Source organism: Tamandua tetradactyla, chromosome 11 (assembly GCF_023851605.1).
Source record: "Tamandua tetradactyla isolate mTamTet1 chromosome 11, mTamTet1.pri, whole genome shotgun sequence".
NCBI lineage: Eukaryota > Metazoa > Chordata > Mammalia > Pilosa > Myrmecophagidae > Tamandua > Tamandua tetradactyla.
This window is the reverse complement of record NC_135337.1, coordinates 57774928-57797393: the sequence shown is the minus strand read 5'-3', so window position 1 is coordinate 57797393 and position 22466 is coordinate 57774928. Positions and strand designations below refer to the sequence as shown.

At 38.9% G+C, this 22466-nt stretch overlaps 1 protein-coding gene across 1 annotated transcript in view; it reads right to left on the bottom strand.

Moving 5' to 3' along the window:
• WLS (Wnt ligand secretion mediator) overlaps positions 1–22466 on the bottom strand; it is a 112529-nt gene that overhangs the window by 49971 nt on the left and 40092 nt on the right. The window contains exon 2 of the mRNA XM_077120645.1: positions 17848–18120. Within this exon, the coding sequence (XP_076976760.1) occupies positions 17848–18120 (273 nt within the window). The remainder of the gene's footprint in view (positions 1–17847; positions 18121–22466) is intronic.

Here is a 22466-nt window from a genome sequence, read left to right as displayed (position 1 = left end):
TTGGGCCACCATCATTTCTGCCCAGGCAATGGAAATGCTGGCCCAGTTCCTGTCTACTTTTCATACTGCAGCCAGAGCAGGGATTGCTAAAGTACAAAGCAGGCCATGCCAGCTTTATCACTTTCAATGCCTTTGTACTGCGCCTTTAGTACAGTAAAGGGCACAGAAAGCTAAGATCTGGCTCCTGTTTAGCCTTCCAGGTTCATATTTTACAATTCCTTTCTCACTCTTGCTACAGGTCGTTCAACTCCACTGTGCCCCTACAGCCTTGGAAGGTGGATAGGAATTCAGGCTTTGGAGAGAGCCAGTCTGGGGTTACAGCCCACCTCTGCTACTTGGTACCTGTGCAACACTAGACAAGTCACTGCACTTGTCTGTCTATAAGACGGGGATAATGGTAGTGCCCATCCCCTATGGTTATCGTGAGGATTAAATGAGACAATTCATATGAAATGCTCAGCGTAGCCCTGGCATACAGTAAGCACTCATTAAATGTTGGCTGCTACTTTAAAACTGCTGTTTGAGCTTCCTAACTTGCTGTGCTCACGGTCACCACTGGCATACCAAACTTTAAGGAGGTGTCCCTTTTGCAATGGTGAATTACAAAGGAGATTTCTTTTCACCTGGGGCTGTAGACAAGACCCTCAGTCAGTGCTCAGCATCTCTACTAGTACCTAGTAGACAAGTTTCTACTTACCATCTAGAATTCAACTCAAGTTCACTCCCCCCTTTCCTTACCCATTACGTGCCCTTCTTCTTGTCTTACAGCCCCACGTTCATCCTATACCTGTAACACACCACACTGCAGGGCTCCCTTATCACTTACCTGTATATCTCTCCCTGCCTACCTCTCATTCAGACTGAGAATTTCCTGAATGCCAGGGATGGCCTTAGCCTTATTCACAGCTCTATCATTTGTGGTCTTTACACAGTAGATATTCATTAAATATTTGCTAACTTTATAAATATCAACTTTAGTTCTCCAAATACTCCCACAGCCCAAAATTACTGTCACTCTGTCACCTCTATGCCACACAAGTGTGGTCGACAGTGTGCTCTGTTTTGAAGATATCCACATTTCCCTTCTTCATCGCACACTCCCCCTACTCTCCTGTATGCACAGAACTCACACATATGCATGTGCACACACACACATACACAAGCATGTGCAACTTTGAAAAAAGGATCTTGAACAAATATGATCCAACGGTCCCACCAAGGAGCCATGTGTCTGTTCCCCAGAACTAGGGGAAGGGAATTTTTAATGAAAGTGACCTTGAGGGAGCCACTGTCTCTTCCCCTCTTCCTTCTGAATTATATTACAGGGTTGTCCTAGAGTTCTGCTTGAGAGGCCCATTGTGGGCACAGGAGAAGACAGGACACAACCCACGGGGCCTTAAACCAAAGAGTTCTCTGACCCAATGCTAGTCTAGGGTTCAAGGCTTAAGCAATACAATAAAAGGGTAGGTCTTTGACATCCGTATAGTGTCTGGTCAGTCTACAGTATATGTGAAAAAATGGGGCTCTGGCAAGAGATTCCAGAAAAGAAAAATTGTACAGCTCAAATTTGGGTACAGCATGCCTCATGTCATGTCTCTGGTAACCTAATCACAGCTGTCAAGCCCGGAAAGGAGAGAAGCCCATCAGGAATGCAGAATCCATAATAACCAGTGCTGCCACCAAGGTGGAATCACTACACCTCTAATGTTCGATGGACTATCTGACCCAATTCATTTTTTGCTCTACCAATATTTTTAAACACCTACTATTTTTCATGTACAATCTTAAGTATATACAAGACAATGTCATTGTCCTCAAATAATTCACAGTAAAGTGAGGAAGGCAGGTGTACATATAAATAAGTATAATTCCATGCAGTTAATATTGCATTAGCACTTCATATAAAGTACAGAGTCAGCACAAAGGGGTCAAGAGTGTTGGGGAGGGGGTGAAAGAAGGTAGTACAGAAAACTTTCAGAAAAATCTGGATCACAGGATGGAGTTCACTAGGCTAGTTCACTAGTTGCCAGAAAAGCAATTTCTGGCAGGGGGAGTCACATGTATAAAAAGTTGGGGAAGCACAAAATAGCATCATACAGTCAGAGAAGTTAAATAATTCAATATGGCAGGGAAGGGGAGAGGGAGTAGAGAGAATAGGCAAGGAGGGGGGAGCAGGCAGGGTCTAATGATGAAGGGAAGAAACTTGCATTGCACAATGCAGAATATTTTCTAAAAAGATGTTTAAGCAAGGAAGAGATTCTGACAGCTGTTTGAAAGGCACATGGAAGGGGTGGGGGCAGAGACATCCAGAGGAAACCAAGGCCCACTGCCCTTACGTAGCTGCAGCATCCAAGACTATTTAATCTCTTAGAAAACAGTAGAAGACCTTTCACTGATTTCCAAGGAATTTGAATTCAAGGATGAACCCAAACTTTTCCTAACCAAGGCTGGAGAAATCAGAACTATCCAAGCTTTCCAGTATTAAAATACTGGAAAGCAAGAGCACTTTCCTATTTGACCACAATCCACATAAATATGGAGAGAAAACAAGTCTGACAGTCCAGGGAGGAAAACACCCAGTGGGCTTCTTTGCTTTCTCCCCAGGACATTGTCCATGCTCCAGAGCATTTAGAATAGCTGATTTGATGATTATGAAAATCCACCTGCCTCTCTCTCACTCTCTTGCTATCTCTGAATGCAATTAGAGAAAAGAGCTTCATTCACACTGAATCTAAAAATAGATGATGGCAGAGTTCACAGACTGACAGCTGCATTCTCATACAGTAACCAGGAAAGGAAAGGGATGGCTAATTTAACTTAACAACTTCCAAAACAAACAGTGCAGAAGAGGTCTAGGATAAAGAGAAAACACAAAGGTCAGTTCTTCAAAGAGTTGGAAGAGGAATGGGGTCACCCTGTGACCGTTCATTAGTCCTCCCCAAATCTCGAAAAAAAAAAAAAACTGTCTAAGCATTTTGCCTAGCTCTGCCCAGAGTCCTTCAGACAAGAGTTCTAGCAGACAGACAGAGCTGCCACAGGGATCCAAACAGGCCCAGGCAGAAGGACCAGGACTTCTAACCTATATCACCTGGATGCCTGCGATCTAAAAAGAGTCACTATTTTTTCTAGAGAAGATAAACGAGTGCATTCCCCACACCATATCTAAATTACACTCTGCTTAGCCTAGGGCACAAAACAAAAAGTTATTCAGGAAATAAACATGGCTCATTAATGGGTAGACACCAGGTGTCCCAATGGAACGAGCCATTTCTTTCCCTCCCCTCCCTCCTAAAATGTTTTCTGTTTTCCTCCCGGGTCTGCCTTGCCCAGGGAAGGGATTATGGTTGGGTTTCAAAAGAAACAAGGGAATGCTTGTGGACGGGCAGCAGATTCTCTCTCCAGCTCTCCCACAGATCGGTGTTAGCTCTCGGGGCTGCTGCCAGCCAGCTAAATGTCAGATCACTGTCCCCTCGCATTCCCTTGCGGCACTGCCTCCATTGCCCTGGTGACTAAGCTGTTTCAACAGCTGTGTTATCGCTGGACTCGGGCCAGTGTTATTCACACAGAGTATTTGTTTCGTAGGCTTATGTGGGGAATTATTGCGCTGGGCATTTGGGGTTCTATTTTGCAGCAAAGTTGCGCGCCTTGATCAATCAGCCAGGGCATTCACTGAAGGTGAGCTCCCGGCAGCGATGGGACACTATTCAGCGGTCGCCCTGTCTTCCAGAGATGTACATATTCATAACAGCACACAGAGCCTGCAGAGTGCGTGCGGGTCTGTGGGAGCGAAAGAAGGAGGCATAATTGCAGAAGGGACCCTTGGCTGAACCCTGGAAGATGCCCCCTCCTCTCCCTCAACAAAAGCCATCCCCACCAAAAAGAGGGTTAAGCGGGATTCTTTATTTCACACTTTCCCTGTCGTCCTCTCCCTCATTCTTTTTCCTTTCAGGTAATGCTGGCACCTTCTGTCACTCTCCTTCTGCTCACTCCACAACCTTGCCCCTGAGCCCTAAGCCTGGAGTGCGGGCTCTTCCTGTGACCTCCTGCCTCGGCTCCTGGGTACCTCGGGCTCTCATCACATCACTTGTGATCCCTGATGGACAGATCACCTATGAAGACAGCAGGGCCTGTTTACTTGTCCCTCTTTCTCCACGACTCTACATCTCCAGCTCCTTGGTTGGTGTGGTAGGTGCCCAGTTACTAACTGCTGAATAAATAGACCCTTAGACCCCCCCTCTGAGGACTTATGGGAAAGCTCCCTCCTTGCAGCAGGGTCAGTTTCTACTTTTCATCCATTCTCGGCAAACTCTCCATCCATGAGCCTGGCTTGCCTGGCCTCCCTCCAAAGTTCTCACCAGCAGCTATCAGGCTCTGGTTCCTGGCATCAAAGAGATCTCAGGAATGTACGTATTCGTATAAAAACATTATAATAAAGACAATATGGCATTTTCAAATAAGACAATGACTCTTAAAAGCTCACATTTTTGAGTGCCTACCACATGCAGGCATTCTCACCCCCACCCAGATGCCTAGCTAGATATAAACGTTCCACTCCAATCTCAAAATGAGGAAACTGAGGCCCAAGGTCAGGCTGCTAGGGTGAGAGGGAGGCAGTATACGATCCCAGGTTTGTCTGACTTCACAACTCAAGTTCTTTCCCATTACGTCAATGGGTCACGAATTAGGGGATCCATTTCTGGCTTTAGGAAGGCCACAAATTCACTGTACAAACCGAATAAAGTCACTTTACATATTGTTTGCTTTGATTAGATATTGGCTCAGAGGACAGCTAAGATCCCTTCTAGTTCTCACACTCATGAATCTAGAAATTAATGCCAGTTATTTGCCTGCCTTCTATTTTTGAGGCATTCTGGCAAAAACAAAGAACCATAAAACAATTCCTGCCCTCAGGGCACTTAGAATGGCATTGGGAGTGACAAGGAATGAAAACATGAGTTTGACTAATACAAGAATTAAACAGTAACAAATAGAAAACACCAGCGTACTAGACAACAGGGCTTGAGAAAAACCACTATTGGAACTTTAAAAGGACAAAGGTGGAATTTAACAACGGTCCTTCCCCTGCCCAGCAGAAAGAGGAGAGGGCGAGAGCAGGCGGGGAAAACCAGGCACCAGAAGGGATCCTGTCTTTCACGGGAAAGCTTTGTTTCCAACAAGTTTTGGAAGGTAAAAAGTAGGCTAAAAACAAGCTTTTTTATTTCCAACCCACCTTTTCTTCATTCCCATGAATGAGGTGGGGATACAAATGAGAGCAGGCAGCCAGGGAGAAAAATAATATGGCTGGTGGTTCCTGACCTCTTGGATTCCTGCCGACAGAGAAGCCCGAGAGGCAACATTTAATTGTGGAAAACCAGCCTTGCTCTCCTCTTATCTTTCCCTCTGCGACTTAAACCCACAATTACTGGCAACCCCTAGACTCCGAGTCACTCAGCTGGTGGTGGCAGCGATGGCTGCGTCTGCCGCTGAAAAGCAAAAGGGGAGTCAGATTTTACCTGCCTTCGGAAGCCTGCCTTGGGCGAACACTGCTTTACGACTTCTCCCATTAAAAAGTTCACAGATGCCCTCCCATTGGGAGTACCACCATGCAAGAAGTCCAAATGGAAAAGAAAAAGAGAGAGAGAAATATGATTTCTTGCCGCTGTGTAATTCAAAGGACAAGCTATAAGTCTCAAATCTTGAATTCTACAATTCATTTCAGCATTAGATACGTGCTTTTCAGTTCCTTTTCTGAAGGCTCTAAATCCAAATTCCTTAGCTTAGGCATCAAGACAACTCACCAACTGGGACCTCTGTCTCTCAGGAGCTATTATTTTCTCTTTAATATGACTTTCTTCCACAACCTAAGAAATGGGCTTACTGTCTTGCACCCAATATATTATTTCCCTGAATTTCAGAGTGGGGAAATATGAGTTTTATTCCTGATTTTTTTCAATTAAAAACCAAGTGACCTTGGAGAAGTCAGTTCCACAATTTCAGTTTTCTGGGCTTTAAAACTTGTTCTCACATTAGTGACCTCACAGGCAATGGTGGAAATTTAACCTTGAACATCACGTGTCAAGCATTCCCAGTAGATGCACAAAAAGTGATTCCTTCATTCTACATTAATGCCTTGGCTTGAGTTTGAATCTTCACCTAGAAAACTTTCTCTTTCCAACTTATGTCCCAATCTTCCCTTAACAGTCTTCTACTCTAAGAGGAGTACCTTTGCTCCCATCTTGAATTATTAAAAGCATTTTAATCTACATCTCAATATGTTTATAGTCAAATATACTTAACTTAACTCATAAATCTGTAGACATAGTTCCCTCAGCATGCTGAGAATTCCCCACATCTTTTATGTTAGGGTGTTCTCTGGGTGTCTAAATGTTGATTAACATGCAATTTGTTTGGTACTCAAAGGGCCGAGCTATATTGTGACGTTGACACTCTTACCTTGGGATCCATAAACCTCTGAATTCCATTTGTGAGCTCCAGGGTTTTATTTGAAATATAAATATGAAGTGTATGAATGAGGCCTATGTGCGTTTTCCATCCTAGGTTAAGATCTGTGGTGGTTTGAAGTTCTAGGTGCCCCAGAAACATATGTTCTTAAATCTAATCCATTTCTGTAGGTGTGAATCCCTTGTAAGTACGATCTTTTAATGAGGATACTTCACCTCAGTCAGGAAGGGTCTTAATCCTATTACTGGAGTCCTTTATAAGCAGAGTCAAATTCAGACAGAGAGAGAAAGCTATGGAAGCAAGAAGCTGAAATTCAACAGAACATGGAAGGGAACAGAGAGACCAGGAGAGGCCACCATGTGCTTTGCCATATGACAAGCTAAGGACCGAAGATCACAGCAGCCAGCCCCAGAATGCCCCAGAAAATGACTTTCCTTTTAGCTTCAAGCCATGAGCAAATAAATGCCCGTTGTTTAACTCAACGTCAAGGCATTTGCTTGAGCAGCCTAGGAAACTGAAGCAAGATTCTTGATTTAAAATTAAGAACCACTGTCTTGAACTAACGAAAGTCCATGACCAACACTGTCCGTGCCTCTGCTCTGCAAAATGTGCCCCTGCTGTCTGCTCAAGTCCAAGCCTTCACCTCTACTGAGCACTACTATGAACCAAGCACTTCTTATGCATATGCTTCACATAGATTTTTATAGTTTAATCCTTACAACAATGCTGGAGCTACTGTATCTCTATTTTACATATGAGGAAAATAAAGCACAAGGAACATTAGAAACTTACCAAAGGTCACAAAATTTGTTGGGGATTCAGCCCAAGCACTATGGCTTCACAGTGTTGACTCTTGCGCTATAGCTTCTCTCCAAGGCCATTCATTTCTCAATACAAAGGAAGGTTGCCCTTGGATGGCTAGACTTTTTGTCATCAGGTAGCAGAAGGCAATGAATTCCAACTTCTCCTTTAAGGTTCTACCCTTCAAGACTTGATTGTAAAATTACCTTCTCAGTAAGTTAAATATTTCCCTTTCTGTGTTTGTGGAACACTTTACTTACAACAATGAACATGTTGGTGTGATTTTCTGTTTATATTTCTCCCTAAACTAGGTGTGAGCTCCTAATTAATACTTTTGAGTATATCTTGAATCTCTATGCTGCCAAAGGCTATGTTAAGTCTGGGGACACAAAGATGAACAAGACTCAGTTCCCACCTCAAAGAACTGAAACCTACAGGACAGAGAGTTGTAAACAAAAAACATGCAATGAGGTTTTTTTGAAATTGTATTTTATGATTAAGGACTTACCTTTGTCTCTTATATCCTGAGCAAAATACTAGGACATAGTATATTCGGGCATTCAATAAGACTATTGAATAAATGAATGAAGTTGGTAGGGGCCTCCGATTCTGGAGTTTTAAATGAAAGATCTACCATCCCTTCATGCAAACCATTTGAGGTTATTTCTACACTGACTCACCTAAAACTGCTTCCTGTGTTGGTGTCTATGATACATTTTTTAATGTCAGACTAAAAATACACTTCCAGTACACCAACACTGTCTGCCTACCCAAGGACTAGAAATGAACCCAAGGTAACACATAAAATAAACTACAACAAAACTCACTCATTTCAACACTAAGCTTACCCACTAACTGACTGGGTGGTGTCTTTCTAAAATCGTTCACACTTGAGGATCTCTGAAGTCACCTATTTATACAAAGCTAAAGGTGGTGGGTACTCATGGGACTTTTATAGAGCCAAAGAATCTTAAGTGAATCATGGACTCTCGGCAGGGGAGAGTTAAAATAGATGGAACCTGGGAGGTCACCTACTATAATTTCCCACCCAGGACAGGAAGCTGCTCCATTGTGCCATCAAAAGGCTCAAGTGGGATCCAGGCACTAGAATTCTAAGATCACTTACATTTATAACCCATTTCCCAGCTGGGAGACTTTGGGCAAATCATCCAACTGTCTAATCGTCAGTTATCTCACTCTACGGGCAAGAAGTGTTGAAATGGTCAGATGAAGTAAAAGTAAACTTGCCTTCATCAGAGCTCATTTGGTTGCAAGAGACAATTTTAATTTCACCACACTAACTTAGGCAGAAAAGGGGGGGATTGGCTGTAACGATGCAGCAATATCTCAGGAAACTGGATGACAGAAAGTGCTGACAAGTTTGAGGGACCAGAACCAGGAATAAAGACCTGTCATGAGTAAAGTCACCTTTTGTAGGTCTATCACAATCACACCATATGGTCTTTCATCCTACTTGTCTCTTTGCATCTGGACTTTTCTCTCTGAAAAGCAACTCCCCCTATTTTTCTACGTTCTTAGTACCTAAGTAGCCCTCAAGATTTTCCATTTAAAGTGCCAGTGAAGGTGGGCCTGCTATTACTGATTTCTATTTCTTCAAAGAATCAGATTGAACCCCCTTTGGATCAAGGGCGATTCTTAATCAGCTACATCTGGGGTACTGGTCAGGTGGCCAGCTACCCATTAGGCAGGGATAAAGAAAGCAGATTTTCTGAGGGAGGGATGTTAAGCAAATTTCTACAAGAAAAGGAAAGGGGCAAAAGCAAGTTACTGGCAACGATCACCGGTATCTCTGGTACAAAAGTACTATGTAAAGAAAGTACCGCTTAGCGCATCCTATCATTGTGATAACTAGGGTCATGTTTATCAGCCCCACCAACCAGTTTCTGCTTGATTACTGTCAATGACAGGCAGCTCACTATATGCAGAGGGAGACTACCTTTCCATTTCTGAACAACTGCAACTATTAAAACTCTTTTTCCTAAGTGACGGCAACTGTTTTGAAGATATGAGTATTTGCAATTTCCCCTCAAACCTGACCTTTAAAGAAGGAATAATCTGGCCTGTTTAGGTCAGGCCTGGGCTTTCCTTTGTAATAATTTGTATGGATTACATACATATAAAAAAGATAACTTCTTCGGATAATTATTTTAGGAAACAACGTAGACCAGAATAATTTAAAGAGCAGACCCCCTTCTTCTAAAAATCTCACATCTCTCTCTCCTACTAACCCCATTACCACTAATACACAAGGGGAAATGGAACCATTTCTAGTGTCTCTGTGTTGTTGGGGGAAATGGTTTTTTCCAATGTAGAGTCCCTGGTATTTTTGCAAGTAAAATCTACCTTGCCTAAACTAAAAAGGACTTTCCTACCTCCATCTAACTTCTTGTGTTTTAGAAAGCATAATTCAGAAAATAATTTACTTCAGTTTTCCTTAGGTTACCCAAAGAGAATCTCCTCATTTATATATAACCTCAGAGCAGGAAATGAAGCCTATGGGTGATCTGCAACTGTGGCATATAAACAGGACCAGCCTATCTCCAAATCTAGATTCTAGAATGCACTATATTCCCTGAACTACGGATTGGAAGATTTTTTTAAAAAATTGAAAATACACCATTTTAGAATGACCAGAGCAACTTCTGTCTGAGAATATGAGAGGCTGGCAGAGGCATACCTGCCTGAATAGACACTACTAGACTTGTTGCTATGTGCTATTTACCTATCCACCCTGTCCATATACAGCTGGGAGGCCCTCCCTGACCTTGAGCCAGCTCAGCTCCCCTGCAGTTGGGGAGAATCACTGGGTTCAGGTTTCTTGTCTGTTAAATTAAAGGACTAGTCCTTTAACATTTTCAGGTCATATACTCATTGAAAAATCTGACCAAAGGCACAAATCCTCTTATCTCTAAAAACACTTTACATGTAAATATGACCCAAACTTTGCATATAATATCAAAGAGCTCACATACTCCCTGAATTCCACCCATACACTTCCTGGTTGAATATCATAAAAGACTATGATAACATGGTAAATATTCAGTAAATATTTTACCATATTATTCAATACCACAAGACAAGTGTTTTAAGACTGCAGCAGAACTCAGTACAATCTACTTCCCAATGTTAAATTGACCAGGAAGTCAATGAAGGACTGGAAGTGTGAGGGACTGGACATACCAAACTATAACCATCCATATAACATCTTCAGGAGGTTTTGGTGGAGCCCAGTTGTTTCTCAATTGGAATTTTTCATTTGGAAATATAAGTGACAAAAATCATCAAGCCAGATATAGAGATCCCGAGAGCTTTAGAGTAATGCTGTCCAAGTAATGTGCTTACCAATAATCACATCCCAAACAAAACAAACCAAGCATTCCCACGCTCCTGCCAATATAAACATGGTTACAATGGTTAATTCCAAAGGGAGTGCTGTACAGACATGCCTGGAGATTCCCTCAAAGGAAAAGATAATCCATGAATGAAATGGCTAACACCACTGTCCTCAGTCTTCACTACTCCCAGTCTTCTCCCCATGATTTCACAGGTTCTATCTCAAGTCAGTGGTAACTAGTGGTAAGTAATCCATGCTAGAAAATTCTATAACAATTTGAAGGGGGCTCACGGCTCTATAAGAAGAGAGAGAGAAGTCCAATTAAGCCTATCTCAAATGCTGACAACCGCCCCACCTCCTACCACACCCCACAAGCCCCACTCCATTGAATTCTCCTCATCTTTTTAGTATATTTTGAGCTTTGAGAGCTTATCTTTTTTTGGGTGGGGGGGGGTGTTCGCAGAAGGAAAGAGAACTGGAAGCTTTTGTATCTGATGGGATGGACTGAAATTCAGGTTAGGTAAAGAATTTTTAAAGGTAACTTTAAAAATCTTGATGACACCACTTACAATAAAAACTATGCAATCAGAAATGCTTCTTAGAAACAGAGACTATAAAATGTTCATGGAGGGAAAAAAAGGCCTCTTTTTTAGAGGTAGGGAGTAGAGTCAGGAGCGAGAAATATAGGTTTCTTCTTAGCAGATTCTTCAACACATTTTGTAAATCAAGGCCATCCATAGAGGCATGGAGTTCCAGCTGTGTGAATACTGGTCTGTTCCATCAGGGCGGTTAGTTTGGTTGGTATGTAATCCTTCTGCCCCATTAAGGTCTCTTTGTAGACCTTTCACGAGAGATATCAGAAATGGAATTAAGAACCCCATGGAGTTAAGAACCATAACTTTTGGATGATCATTGATAAATACGCTGGAAGTTTTCCTGCCTGTCTTCTTTCTACAAATTTGCCCGCATCGTTTTGGATAATGTGATGGTTTATTTTGTACAATCAACAGATTATTCCTTTTTTCTGTCTAGTTGTCTGCACTTGGTCTCTACCTAACATTCCATTATAGATTCATAAATGGAAGGGCACAATCTCTTCATAGAAAAGTTAGGTCAGGGCACCTGGCAACCTAATTTGAAAACTGACTGCATAATAATATCATTCTAATTGTGGTGGGGTTTTTTGTGTTGTTTTGTTTTTGTTTTTTACTAGAATTGACTAGAAATATGTTTTATAGAGATGTTTTCAGTCTAGGGGGAAAAAGTCACTTGTGACTTGCAGAAATAATTCTACCATTTCATCTAGTCATTCACAATAATGAGTCAAGCAAAGAAGCCTTAACTCTTGATTGCAGGGTATAGCCAGGGCTCTAGGCAAAATACAATAACTTTATTACTTAAGAACAGAGCAGATTGCCTAGTCCCCCCACCCCCACCCATGCCCCACAGGATTTACCAGAATTTCTTCAGCCCGGGGGATTTTTTGACCCTCTAAAAGTCTTATGCTTGCTACTCAAGCAGATCAGTCCATCTCGAGGCTTTCTGCCAATGACTCTCAGTGCTCCTACTTCAACAGCCTGTAGATTTGAAGGTTGAAAAAGGCGTGTCAAAAAAACCTCTGTCTTTGATCTCTTTACTCAGATTCCTTAGAGAGTCTGGGTTATGCTAAGAATGTGATTTGTAGTAATCATTAAACTGGCATTCCATTACAAGTGGCACCATTTCAGCTCACCCAAAACTACATTTCCCAAATATATCTTAAATTGGGTGACTGATAATATACTATACAAACACTGGTATATTTTAGATAGTATTTTAAGAGGACATCTCTTTAACAAAATGGGGTACCCAGAGTCTAGAGAATATTATCAAATAAGACAGTATGGCCCTACAGAAAAATCTAATGCACACAGATAATGCATCATGTATCCAGACAACAGAACACCAGTAGATGAAGTGGTGTTTATGCTGACTTTTTCTCAGGCATGCTTTCAGCCTCTGTACACTCTTCCTGTGTCCTGACTCTTCAGAATAAAGAGCTGGAGTCCTGTGTTCCTGACCTCCCTAAAGAAGCACCATGTTTGCGCCCTGACAAATATGTTAATTTGGCACCTCTTAAGCATCAGGGAATATGCAGTGATAATCATAGATTTCATAGATTTCACAGACAGATCTGTTCATACTTGTAAATAGTATTCATTGAAAGATGAATGACTCCTTTTCCCAAACACCTACATGTCTCTGGATTATTTTCATTCTACCTCCTTCTTCAGCTCTTGAAGACTATTGTTTAACACTTGTTTAATTCAGTTTAAAACTTGAACTAGTTTTTCACACATATCATTGAATGACAATTATAGTTTTAAAAATGTTTCCTTAAAAGATGAAAAGTAGGGGCATTGTTTAAAATTATTTTTAAATTTGGATTGCATTTTTTAAAATTAAAGTTTACTTTATAATTCAAAAGCAAACTTTTAACACTTGTATTATTGTACTGGTCATTAATTCTAAACAATGAATTAATGAATAAACAATGAATAAATAATGCTTTCACTTAATTTTAAAATAATGGGGCTCATTACTTTAATGTATTCATATTACTGGATTATAATTTTTTGTATAATGTGTGGAGTATCATCTTTCTTAACAAGATGATATATTCTATATATAATATATATGATGATATATATTATATATTATATTCAAATATAATATACCCATTACCAACCAATTTTATTACTATAATTTTTCCTATAATGACATCACTTTTCCCACAGAGGCACCAGTCTGCTTATATCCTCAAATTGATGAAGCAATGAATAGCTTTATCATGTTAATCAACGCTTTTCTAATTTTCTGAGGACTTGTCAAGATTTGAAACCCTAGCTAAAACCTGTATCGGCTTCAAATTGAAGTGTTTAATAGAAATAAACATTTAACCCCCAAATGACTGGAAGCCATTTTAAAATATGTAGTTTTAATTTATTTTATCTGTTCAAGGACATTTCAAAGGTAGGTGAAAATTCTGATCAGACATATATGGGATATCCCAGCTTTAATTTCCTAGTCTGAACATAAAAATCTCTTCTCATTGTTAAAATCTGAAACTCATTTCTTGGACTGTTCCTGGGAAAATTGAAAGAAAAAAAATATGATTGGTCCTGACTTCACCTTAAATTTGAGGTAATATTGTTACAGCTGAAACTTTGACAAAACAGGAGATCATCCATATATACCATATTCCCAGTCTTTCTCCTTGTTCCATTTATTGTTCTCAGAAAGGAAACCAGAATAATGATGAAAATCTAAGAAAGTGGGCACGCAATCTCATGCATGCTTAATGCAAGGATCAGAGGAAACCTGTTGAGTTGTGCAAACATAAATTATAATTTAAAAATAAATGTAAGTGTATATCTACATCTGGGTATCACTGAGCAAAGGCATAATATCACCTTTAACTGAAGCCCTGCTCAGGGTCCACAAATAAAGGTACTAAGGATAAATTTGAGTAAAAAAAAATTCCACAAGCCACAACCTGCTACCTTTTCACACTGAAGTCAGCAGATTCCATTTTCCTTCCAACCACTGCTGCTGCTCATCGTAAGTACTTTTTGATCTGGTTTTCTTGATGGCTGTATGGTTTCAGCTATTTCAAACACTTATTTGTCTATCTTGCTCATTTTTTTTTAGTATGTCCCTATTAAGTTCAGGCCCTCATGCTACAGGAAACTTATCTGTTTTAAATAAGAGACATCATTAAAATATTTTTAATAGATAAAGATATATTTAATTTTGGAGCCTGAAGAAATATTTGAAAGAGAGAAAACTTCAGACACATCTCATTCACATGTAATTTACAAATAGAAATATTTATTTAAAGCTTCATTAGCATAGGCATTTTTAACGTTGAAGATTAATATTTGCTGGATGATATTTTTTTCTGTGAAATTAACATAAAGATGACTTTTTTAGTTTCTACCATGGGAGAACTATTCAAGATTTGAATTGAAAATCCTTTCATCTATACTGCTAAAGATTAAAAATATGAATATTGAGCTTTCAGATATATTTCAGCTGAGTTTGGGGAATCTTAAAATATTCAATCTACGCACAATGAACACAAATTCATTAGGAACTAGCAAAAACAAAAGTAGCAGAAGGTATATGAGTTACTTCACATCACTTGGAAAGTTTCTTTAAAACCACATTTTCGATTATAACAGCATTCAGTAAATATACTTAAGAATCTTCTTCCAGATTTTGAAAGTTCGGTAACTTGTCCAAATTAACAGTTTATAAGAGATTTTAAACCCATCTCCATGGGACTCCCAAGTCCATGCTCTTAACAATTCTGCTATCCTACCTCTCTGTCTGGATGCCCACAAATCAGTGAGTATATTTTAAATGAAATGGTGGCTCCTTTTGAAAGAGTATGCCAGCACAGTTGGCACCCTCTAAGATGGTCCTCAATTATCCATCTCTTAGTATCTTGTCCTTGTGAAACATCCTTCCTTGAGCATGGGCTGGACTTAATGGTTTGCTCCTAATGATAGAACACATAAGAAGTAATGGGCTTCCCTTCCAAGATTGAGTGAAAAAATAAACTGGTCCTTTCTGTCTTGGGCACTTGTGCTTCTCACTATCCTTTGGATTACTTGCTCTGGGGGAAGCCAGCTGCCATGTTTTGAGACAGACCTGTAGAGAGGTCCAGTGAAGCCTCAAGCCTCTGATGAGATGCAGACCAGGCCAACAGCTTATCTGCAACCTCACCAGAGAGACTGAGTCAGAGACTCATAAGCTAAGCTGTAATTGGGTTCCTGATCCCTAGAAATGTAGAAATAATAATGTGTGTTGCTTTAAGCTGCTAAGTTTTGGGTTCTAATATAGCCAATAAACAATAATCATTTAATTTTTTATTATAGTGTTTATCTTTTCCTTTATACTTGGAGCTAAGAGTAGGAATTCTGTCCAGGAGAGACTCTACCTTAAATAAGCACAGATAACCAGCCCAGATGACAAAAAACTCAGCACCAAAACACAAATAGTTACTCTATTTATTCCATCTTCCCTTACTTTTCTCCCTTTTCTGGATATATTATTGGAACTAGGAGTAATTAAACCCAAACTCTGATGTCAGTACAATAGCTTTAAACTAATACTTTTTAAATTTCATAGCAAATTCTTTCCTTTCCTAAATTCACACATTACGGTGAAATTCTTCTTATGATAGCACAGATCACATTTTATCTTATTTGTAGGGTTAATTGTCTGTTTCCAAACTACCCTCTTCCCTAACCCTTTACTGGTACCAAGTCTTGTTCAATTTTTGTATCCTCAGTACCCTGTGCATAATCCACCACTCCTTCAGTGTAGACTGCTCCTCCATTTTCCCCCCACAATCACCCTCAATTCCTTGCAGGCTTTTCTCCCTTCAGCATTCACCTCAACCTTCCCCAACCTCCCATCCCTACACAATTCACACACATACTCTCCCTTCACACTCACCTGAGCGGGAAGCCTTCCCTTTCCCTAAACTATTTTCTGTAAGTGCCCACAGCCTCCCAGGCATAGCTTTGGCACAGCACCTACCATGCTCTGCTGTAATGATCAGCTTATTTGTCCTTTTCCCCTGACTACAAGTACCTTGTGGATGGGGTCTTCATCTCTGTCCACATGTCCAGTCCACAGTACAGTGCTTGGCAGTAGTGGGCACTCAAAAGACACTTTGAAATTTGAGTAGGAGACTAAATGGACAAGAAAAAGAAAACTCTGCATTCTAGAAAATGATCTCAGCATCATCTGTTTCTTCCAGATATCATGCCATATATATATATACTGCTCCAACTCCTAAATAGAGTTAAATGAATTTAATTGTATATCAAGAATATTGCTGTACTGTGCATGAGACTCCCGGGATGAGCCAGAACCTGGCATCAAGGGATTGAAAAAGCCTTCTTGACCAAAAGGGGAAAGAGAGAAATGAGACAAAATAAAGTTTCAGTGGCTGAGAGATTTCAAAGAGTTGAGAGGTTATCCTGGAGGTTATTCTTTTACATTATATAGATAACCCTTTTTAATTTATGGCTTTCTTTTTTTCAGTTTATTGCTTTTCAGCTTTATGGCTAGGGGGAAGTATCTGAAACTGTTGAACTGTGTCCCAGTAGCCTTGATTCTTGAAGACGATTGTATACCTAGATAGCTTTTACAATGTGACCATGTGATTGTGAAAACCTTGTGTCTGATGCTCCTTTTATCCAAGGCATGGACAGATGAGTAAAAAAAGAAAAAAAAAAGATAAAAATAAATAAATAATGGGGGAAATAAAGGATAAAAATTGGGTAGATTGAAATACTGTAAGTCAATAAGAGAGAGGGGTAAAGGGGTATGGGATGTATGAGTTCTTTTTTTTCCCTGTCTTTGGAGGGATGCAAATGTTCAAAAAATAATCATGGTGAAGAATACACAACTATATGATGATACTGTGAACCACTGGTTTTATTATATGGTTGGTCAACAAAAATATTTTTTAAGAAAAGATTATTGCTGCAATAAGGAAATTAGAAAAAATGTTTTAACGCATGGACAGGCCCCAAGCAGAGCTGTCTTTAACACGCTTCTCTATCTTGGTTTCATCCCTGCTCTCCATGTCACTGATAATGTTTTTGCCTTTTCAACCTAAGATTCTTATACTGCCCCAGATGCTGCATATGGATCTGCTCCCAGATACTGTCCAAATATCTCCTCTCCACACCCATGACCTGTGTCCATGTCTCACACCCTTACAGTCCTGAACCATCAGGTAAACCAAAAAAACGAAACGAAATGAAACCTGGGTTAGTGGGAAATGGGTGCTTATGGGTTAATACTTCCATTTTAAAGGATTCTTTTTCTAAAAGCCCAGGAAGAGAAGACATTATAAAAGAAGGGACGTTCCACAGCCCTTAATTGGGTGAATCCCTCATGGGTAGGGTACCAGCTCTTCCATTCTCTAGCCTTCTGACCTGGACAAACACACTAGTACACAAGTCTCCTATCTATAAATAAAATAATAACTAGACCTACTTCAAGATTCAATGGGTTAATGTATGTAAAAAAAAAAAAAAAGAATGCCTAGTATGTAATAAGTAGTCAATAATTATCGGCATTTATTATCATCATTTTTCTGTTGTTAGAACTGGGGAAGAAAATTCCCAAAGGTAAGAGAGGGTGTGAGAGGATAGCATACTTACTGATTTGGTTGTTCAGCTTAAATGCAATGTCCAGTTGCAGGATAAACAGCATGAATTGGAACCAGGGGCTCATCTCCATGGCAGGGAGGGGAATGTGGACAGAAAACACAATGTCATTGGCTTCGATTTCCCGTGGAATTGCTTCATCAATGTCTCGGATTTTGTCACACTGGTTGGCTCCCCAAGGCATTAGCCATTTTGTCCTGTGATGGTTTTTATGGGCATCCACACATTTTACTGACATATAGGAAACTGCTGTTGTAGGCCCAGGAGCTGAAAAGAAAAAGGTTTTCTGTTTAGAGAAACCATCCATTTAAGTGATCATTTCTGGCTAACGTTCTTTTCACTCTCTTCTCTCCATTTTTGATACTGCTTTTTTACAACTTGGGATCAGTAATACCAAGGCCTTCAGTGACCTCGAGTGATATCATGGAAATGTCCCAAGAACCTTCCTACGGTGTTTTCAATGGCTGATATTTAAAGAGTACATTTGTCATCTGTTTGGTACAGATACTTCTCATCCCAAACAAATGTCACAAAATCACCTGTGCAACAGTCACACCTGTCTGATAGGTCTGGTGTTCCTGAGAGTGCAGACTTTGAAGTCAGAAGACTTGAGTCTGAAGTCTGGTTAAGGAACTCACAACTTACTGTCAGTTAATCTTGGGTAAATCAGTTAAATGTATAATGGCTTTGGATACTGAGAAACGAGATGGTTAGCTTCCAAGATTTCTCTCAACTCTAAAATTCTACAGCACTGCTTTGGATTGACAGAAAGGACTGTGTTGTCCTTGGGGCCCCACTTAGCTTAGTCCTTATCTGAGAATGAGAACTCAAACATTGGTTTCAAAGGTCTACTTAAATATGGTACACATATTTCAAGAGAGCAAATCAAATTTGAAGTGTATAATATTAAAAATCACTATTTTGACATTAAAAAAGATTACATGCTTATAATAGAAAATGTGAAAAATATAGAAATTTTGAAGTGTAAAACAACATTTACTCAAAATCCCAGTGGGGGAAACTAACCATTGTTGGAAAAATATCAAAATGCAATCTGTCTTTTCTATGGGTGCACAATTAAATAAAATTTATGCATGAATTGAATTTAAAATGCATATAAATATGAGCACATATTTTTGCAAAATAACATTGTATCATATATAGTTTTGTAGCCTTTTCTTTTTGATTTGCTTAGAGAAAAAAAAAAAGCTATGGTGTCAATCTACTTGCTGCCAAATCCTGGCTCTCCCATTTTTAGCTGTGTTACCACTAATCCATGCTAGGGAAATTTGGGGAGTTACTAATCTGTGTTTTTGTTTTAAGATCTCTTAAATGGAGATAATAATAGTACTGATTTCCCCTAGTCACTGTATGCATTAAATAAGTTAATGTATGAAAAATACTCAGAACAGTGCTTGGGCTCAAGGGAAATATAAAATTAATATTATATATTATAAACATTCTTTATAAACTCAAAATTTTCAATTAGTGTTTGCAAAATAGTCAATTATGTGAAATATCAAAATTAATTTAACCACTCTCCTATCAGTTTGTAAAGACTGCCTATAAATAAAAATAGTTATTCTTTGGCAAATATTTTTGTTAGTAATTTATTCTACCCTTTCCATCAAATTTGTTTATAACAATTTTTAATATGAAGAAGATTCAGATTTTATATAGAATCTCCCTTTTTGCTTTTGTGCTGAGAGACCCTTGTCTCCAAATTCAATAAACAGCAACCTTTATTGACTTCTAGCTTCATGTTAAATTTTTCATTTCTTTAATATTTAAAATGTGATCTATCTGGAATTCGTTTTGAAATAAGATGAGGCAAGATTCTAGCTTTACTTTTTTTCTACATATTTCAGTTGTCCTTTATTAGACCTCTCTTTCTGGTTGATTTATGGTATCATCTGTAACTTATACACACCAGTATGTGTTTCTGGACAATCTATTGAATTCTATGCAACTGACTGTCAATACATGGTTTAATACATTATTTTGAATCCTATAAATTGATGGTTTGTATTAATATTTCATAAAGCAACCCTCCTCCCCCAATCAATTTCAAATTTCATACTTTTCCTGGGATTCTGATTGAGATTACATTAAATCTATAAATTAATTTAGACAGAATTAGCGTTCTTTCCCAATATTTAGTCTTTCCATCAAAAAATAGTAATTGCTTCTCTTTTAACTGTAATCCATTTTTATACGTCATTGAAAACTTTCATAGTTTTCTTCATGTGGATTCTACTAGTACAACATAATTTTATAATATATTTATTAAATTTTCTATGACAGGTAGTAGTAAAAGGAAAACATTATACATGATGATTTATATGCATTACTTAAATATACTTAATTCTATGCCTATGATACTGCATACTGCGCTTGCAGAGCTTTCCTTAGGAAAAATCATTTAATAGATAGATATCAGCCAGCAACTAAAGGAAGTTGCAAAGTCAGAGGAAAATCACTTGGGAGGGAAATACTATTAATATTCTGCCTTATTTTTAAGATCAAATACACATTCATTAAAAAAAAAAACTTCTACCCTTAAATATCTATCCTTATGGAAAATTGTGAGGACATTACTAATATAGAAGTAGTAAAATACTGTATTTGCAGAAATTTGGGACAATGACTTCTAAAGCTTACTAGAAAACTCAGATCTACCACTAAACTCTAGACGAAAGCCCTTTAATGTAGTTTCCTGAATACTATGACACAGTCACCACTAATCCCTGCCAGGGAGAGTTTTTCTTTAAAACTCAAAACTATATCACTGAGACATTTTATACCCAATCCATCTAAAATCAAACCTCTGGCTTATTATTAGAAATATGAGTCAATCAAGCTCTGGTTATCCTGACTCAGCTAAATGACCCACTGACACTAGAGAGACCAAGTGGCACATTTAACTGAACCCTTTTTAACCTTTTTAAATGTGGTTGGAGAAATAAACAGTGACCCAAAAGTCATGAATTCTATTTTTGGGTAACATACTCAAACTGACTATTTGCTGCAAAAAATAGTTACTACATTTTAAAACTTCTATCCTTCCAAAATGAACCTAACTTTTTTTCAGTTCTTTATTTTCTTTTTTTCCTTTTGAAAAACAAGTCTCACACTCTTCAGACCGAAATGAAAAATAACTAGCCGAGGTCCTCAGTTAAGCTCCAAAACCACATTCCAAACTTAATAACAGAGAAGCTGAGCACTTTCCGGGCACAAAGGCTGCATTTTTAATGGACAGAGTGAACGCCTGCCTTTGTAGTCGCTTGCATTATTTTCGTTCTCTCATTAGTCTAGTGTGTCTTGCACAGAGAAAATAAATCCCAGGAATACTAATATTTTCATAAAGATCATGGTAATGAACTTGGAGAAGCCTCAAGTGCATCTCAAGCTATACCACCGGAGTAACAAATATTGTTCTTTACTTAAATAAATTAATCCTCTAGTCTGGAAAGCCTTTTGCATAACTTAAAAACATGAAGATAATTCAACATTTTCAATTTTTCCTGTGATCAAAGGCAAAATGCTTGACTGGTCAGAGAAAGTAAGCTAGACATCCCGATATTTAGCCAATAGATGGTTAATTTTCCCCCAATAATACAGTTACAGCCTAAGACAACTTCATACCCCGGCTAGAAACGAATTCCCAATTGTTTATGTTGAAAGCACATCAAGGTAAACTAAAAGCAAACTTGATAGCTGCAGCTGGTTGCCTACTATATGAAAGTATTTTGATTACCTTTAGCCAAAATTATGACTACACAGATCACAAAACATGATCTAGAATCAAAATACATCTGAGTTCTGTATTTCTGTCTCTCAGTTAAAAAAGAGAAAGAGAAAGAGAGAGAGCCTTTATTATAAGGGACAAGAAAGAAAATGGAGGAAGTTCAAATTATCTGCAACCTTTGAACGTGCCACAATCTAGCTGACAGGGAAATGTAATGAAGTCCTCACTTAGACACCGGTGGGGCTCTAAGAATCTGTGTCTTTAAGAAGACGCTGGATGCACTCAGGTCAGCAAACCGAGCCATGTTTGCTCAGGTGAAAGCTAAAAATAACCAGTCCTCAATATTCCTATAGGATAGTAATGCAATATCACGCAGCTGCCCTAGCACGCGTCAGTGTCCCCTCTACCCGTCCGTAGTATCCAATTTTGTTGAAAACATTTGGGCCAAAAGCTACTTCTACATCAGTACAATTTAGTAGGCAGAAAAATTTGCCAAAAATGAACACGCCCGGTCATTTTACACTGGTTAACTTATGGTGGGTTAAGACAGTATTTAGAATATGTGCAAATGTTATAAACTATGAACTACTTATCGCAAACAGTGCCTATCTCAAGTGCAGCCCCCTTACTATGCCAGACATAGGCCATCCTTTCTTTCCCTGTCTGCACTTTAACAACATTTTTGGCCTTCAGCTCTTCATTACAGCACACAAACTACATAATGATACATAACACTTAATTTTTAAAAATTTTCTATTGTTATCATAACGTATATCCAAAGCAGAGAAAGAAAAAAGCGAGAGTTTTCAGAGCACTCTTCAACAAGTAGTTAAGGACAGATTCCAGAATTTGTCATGGGCTACCA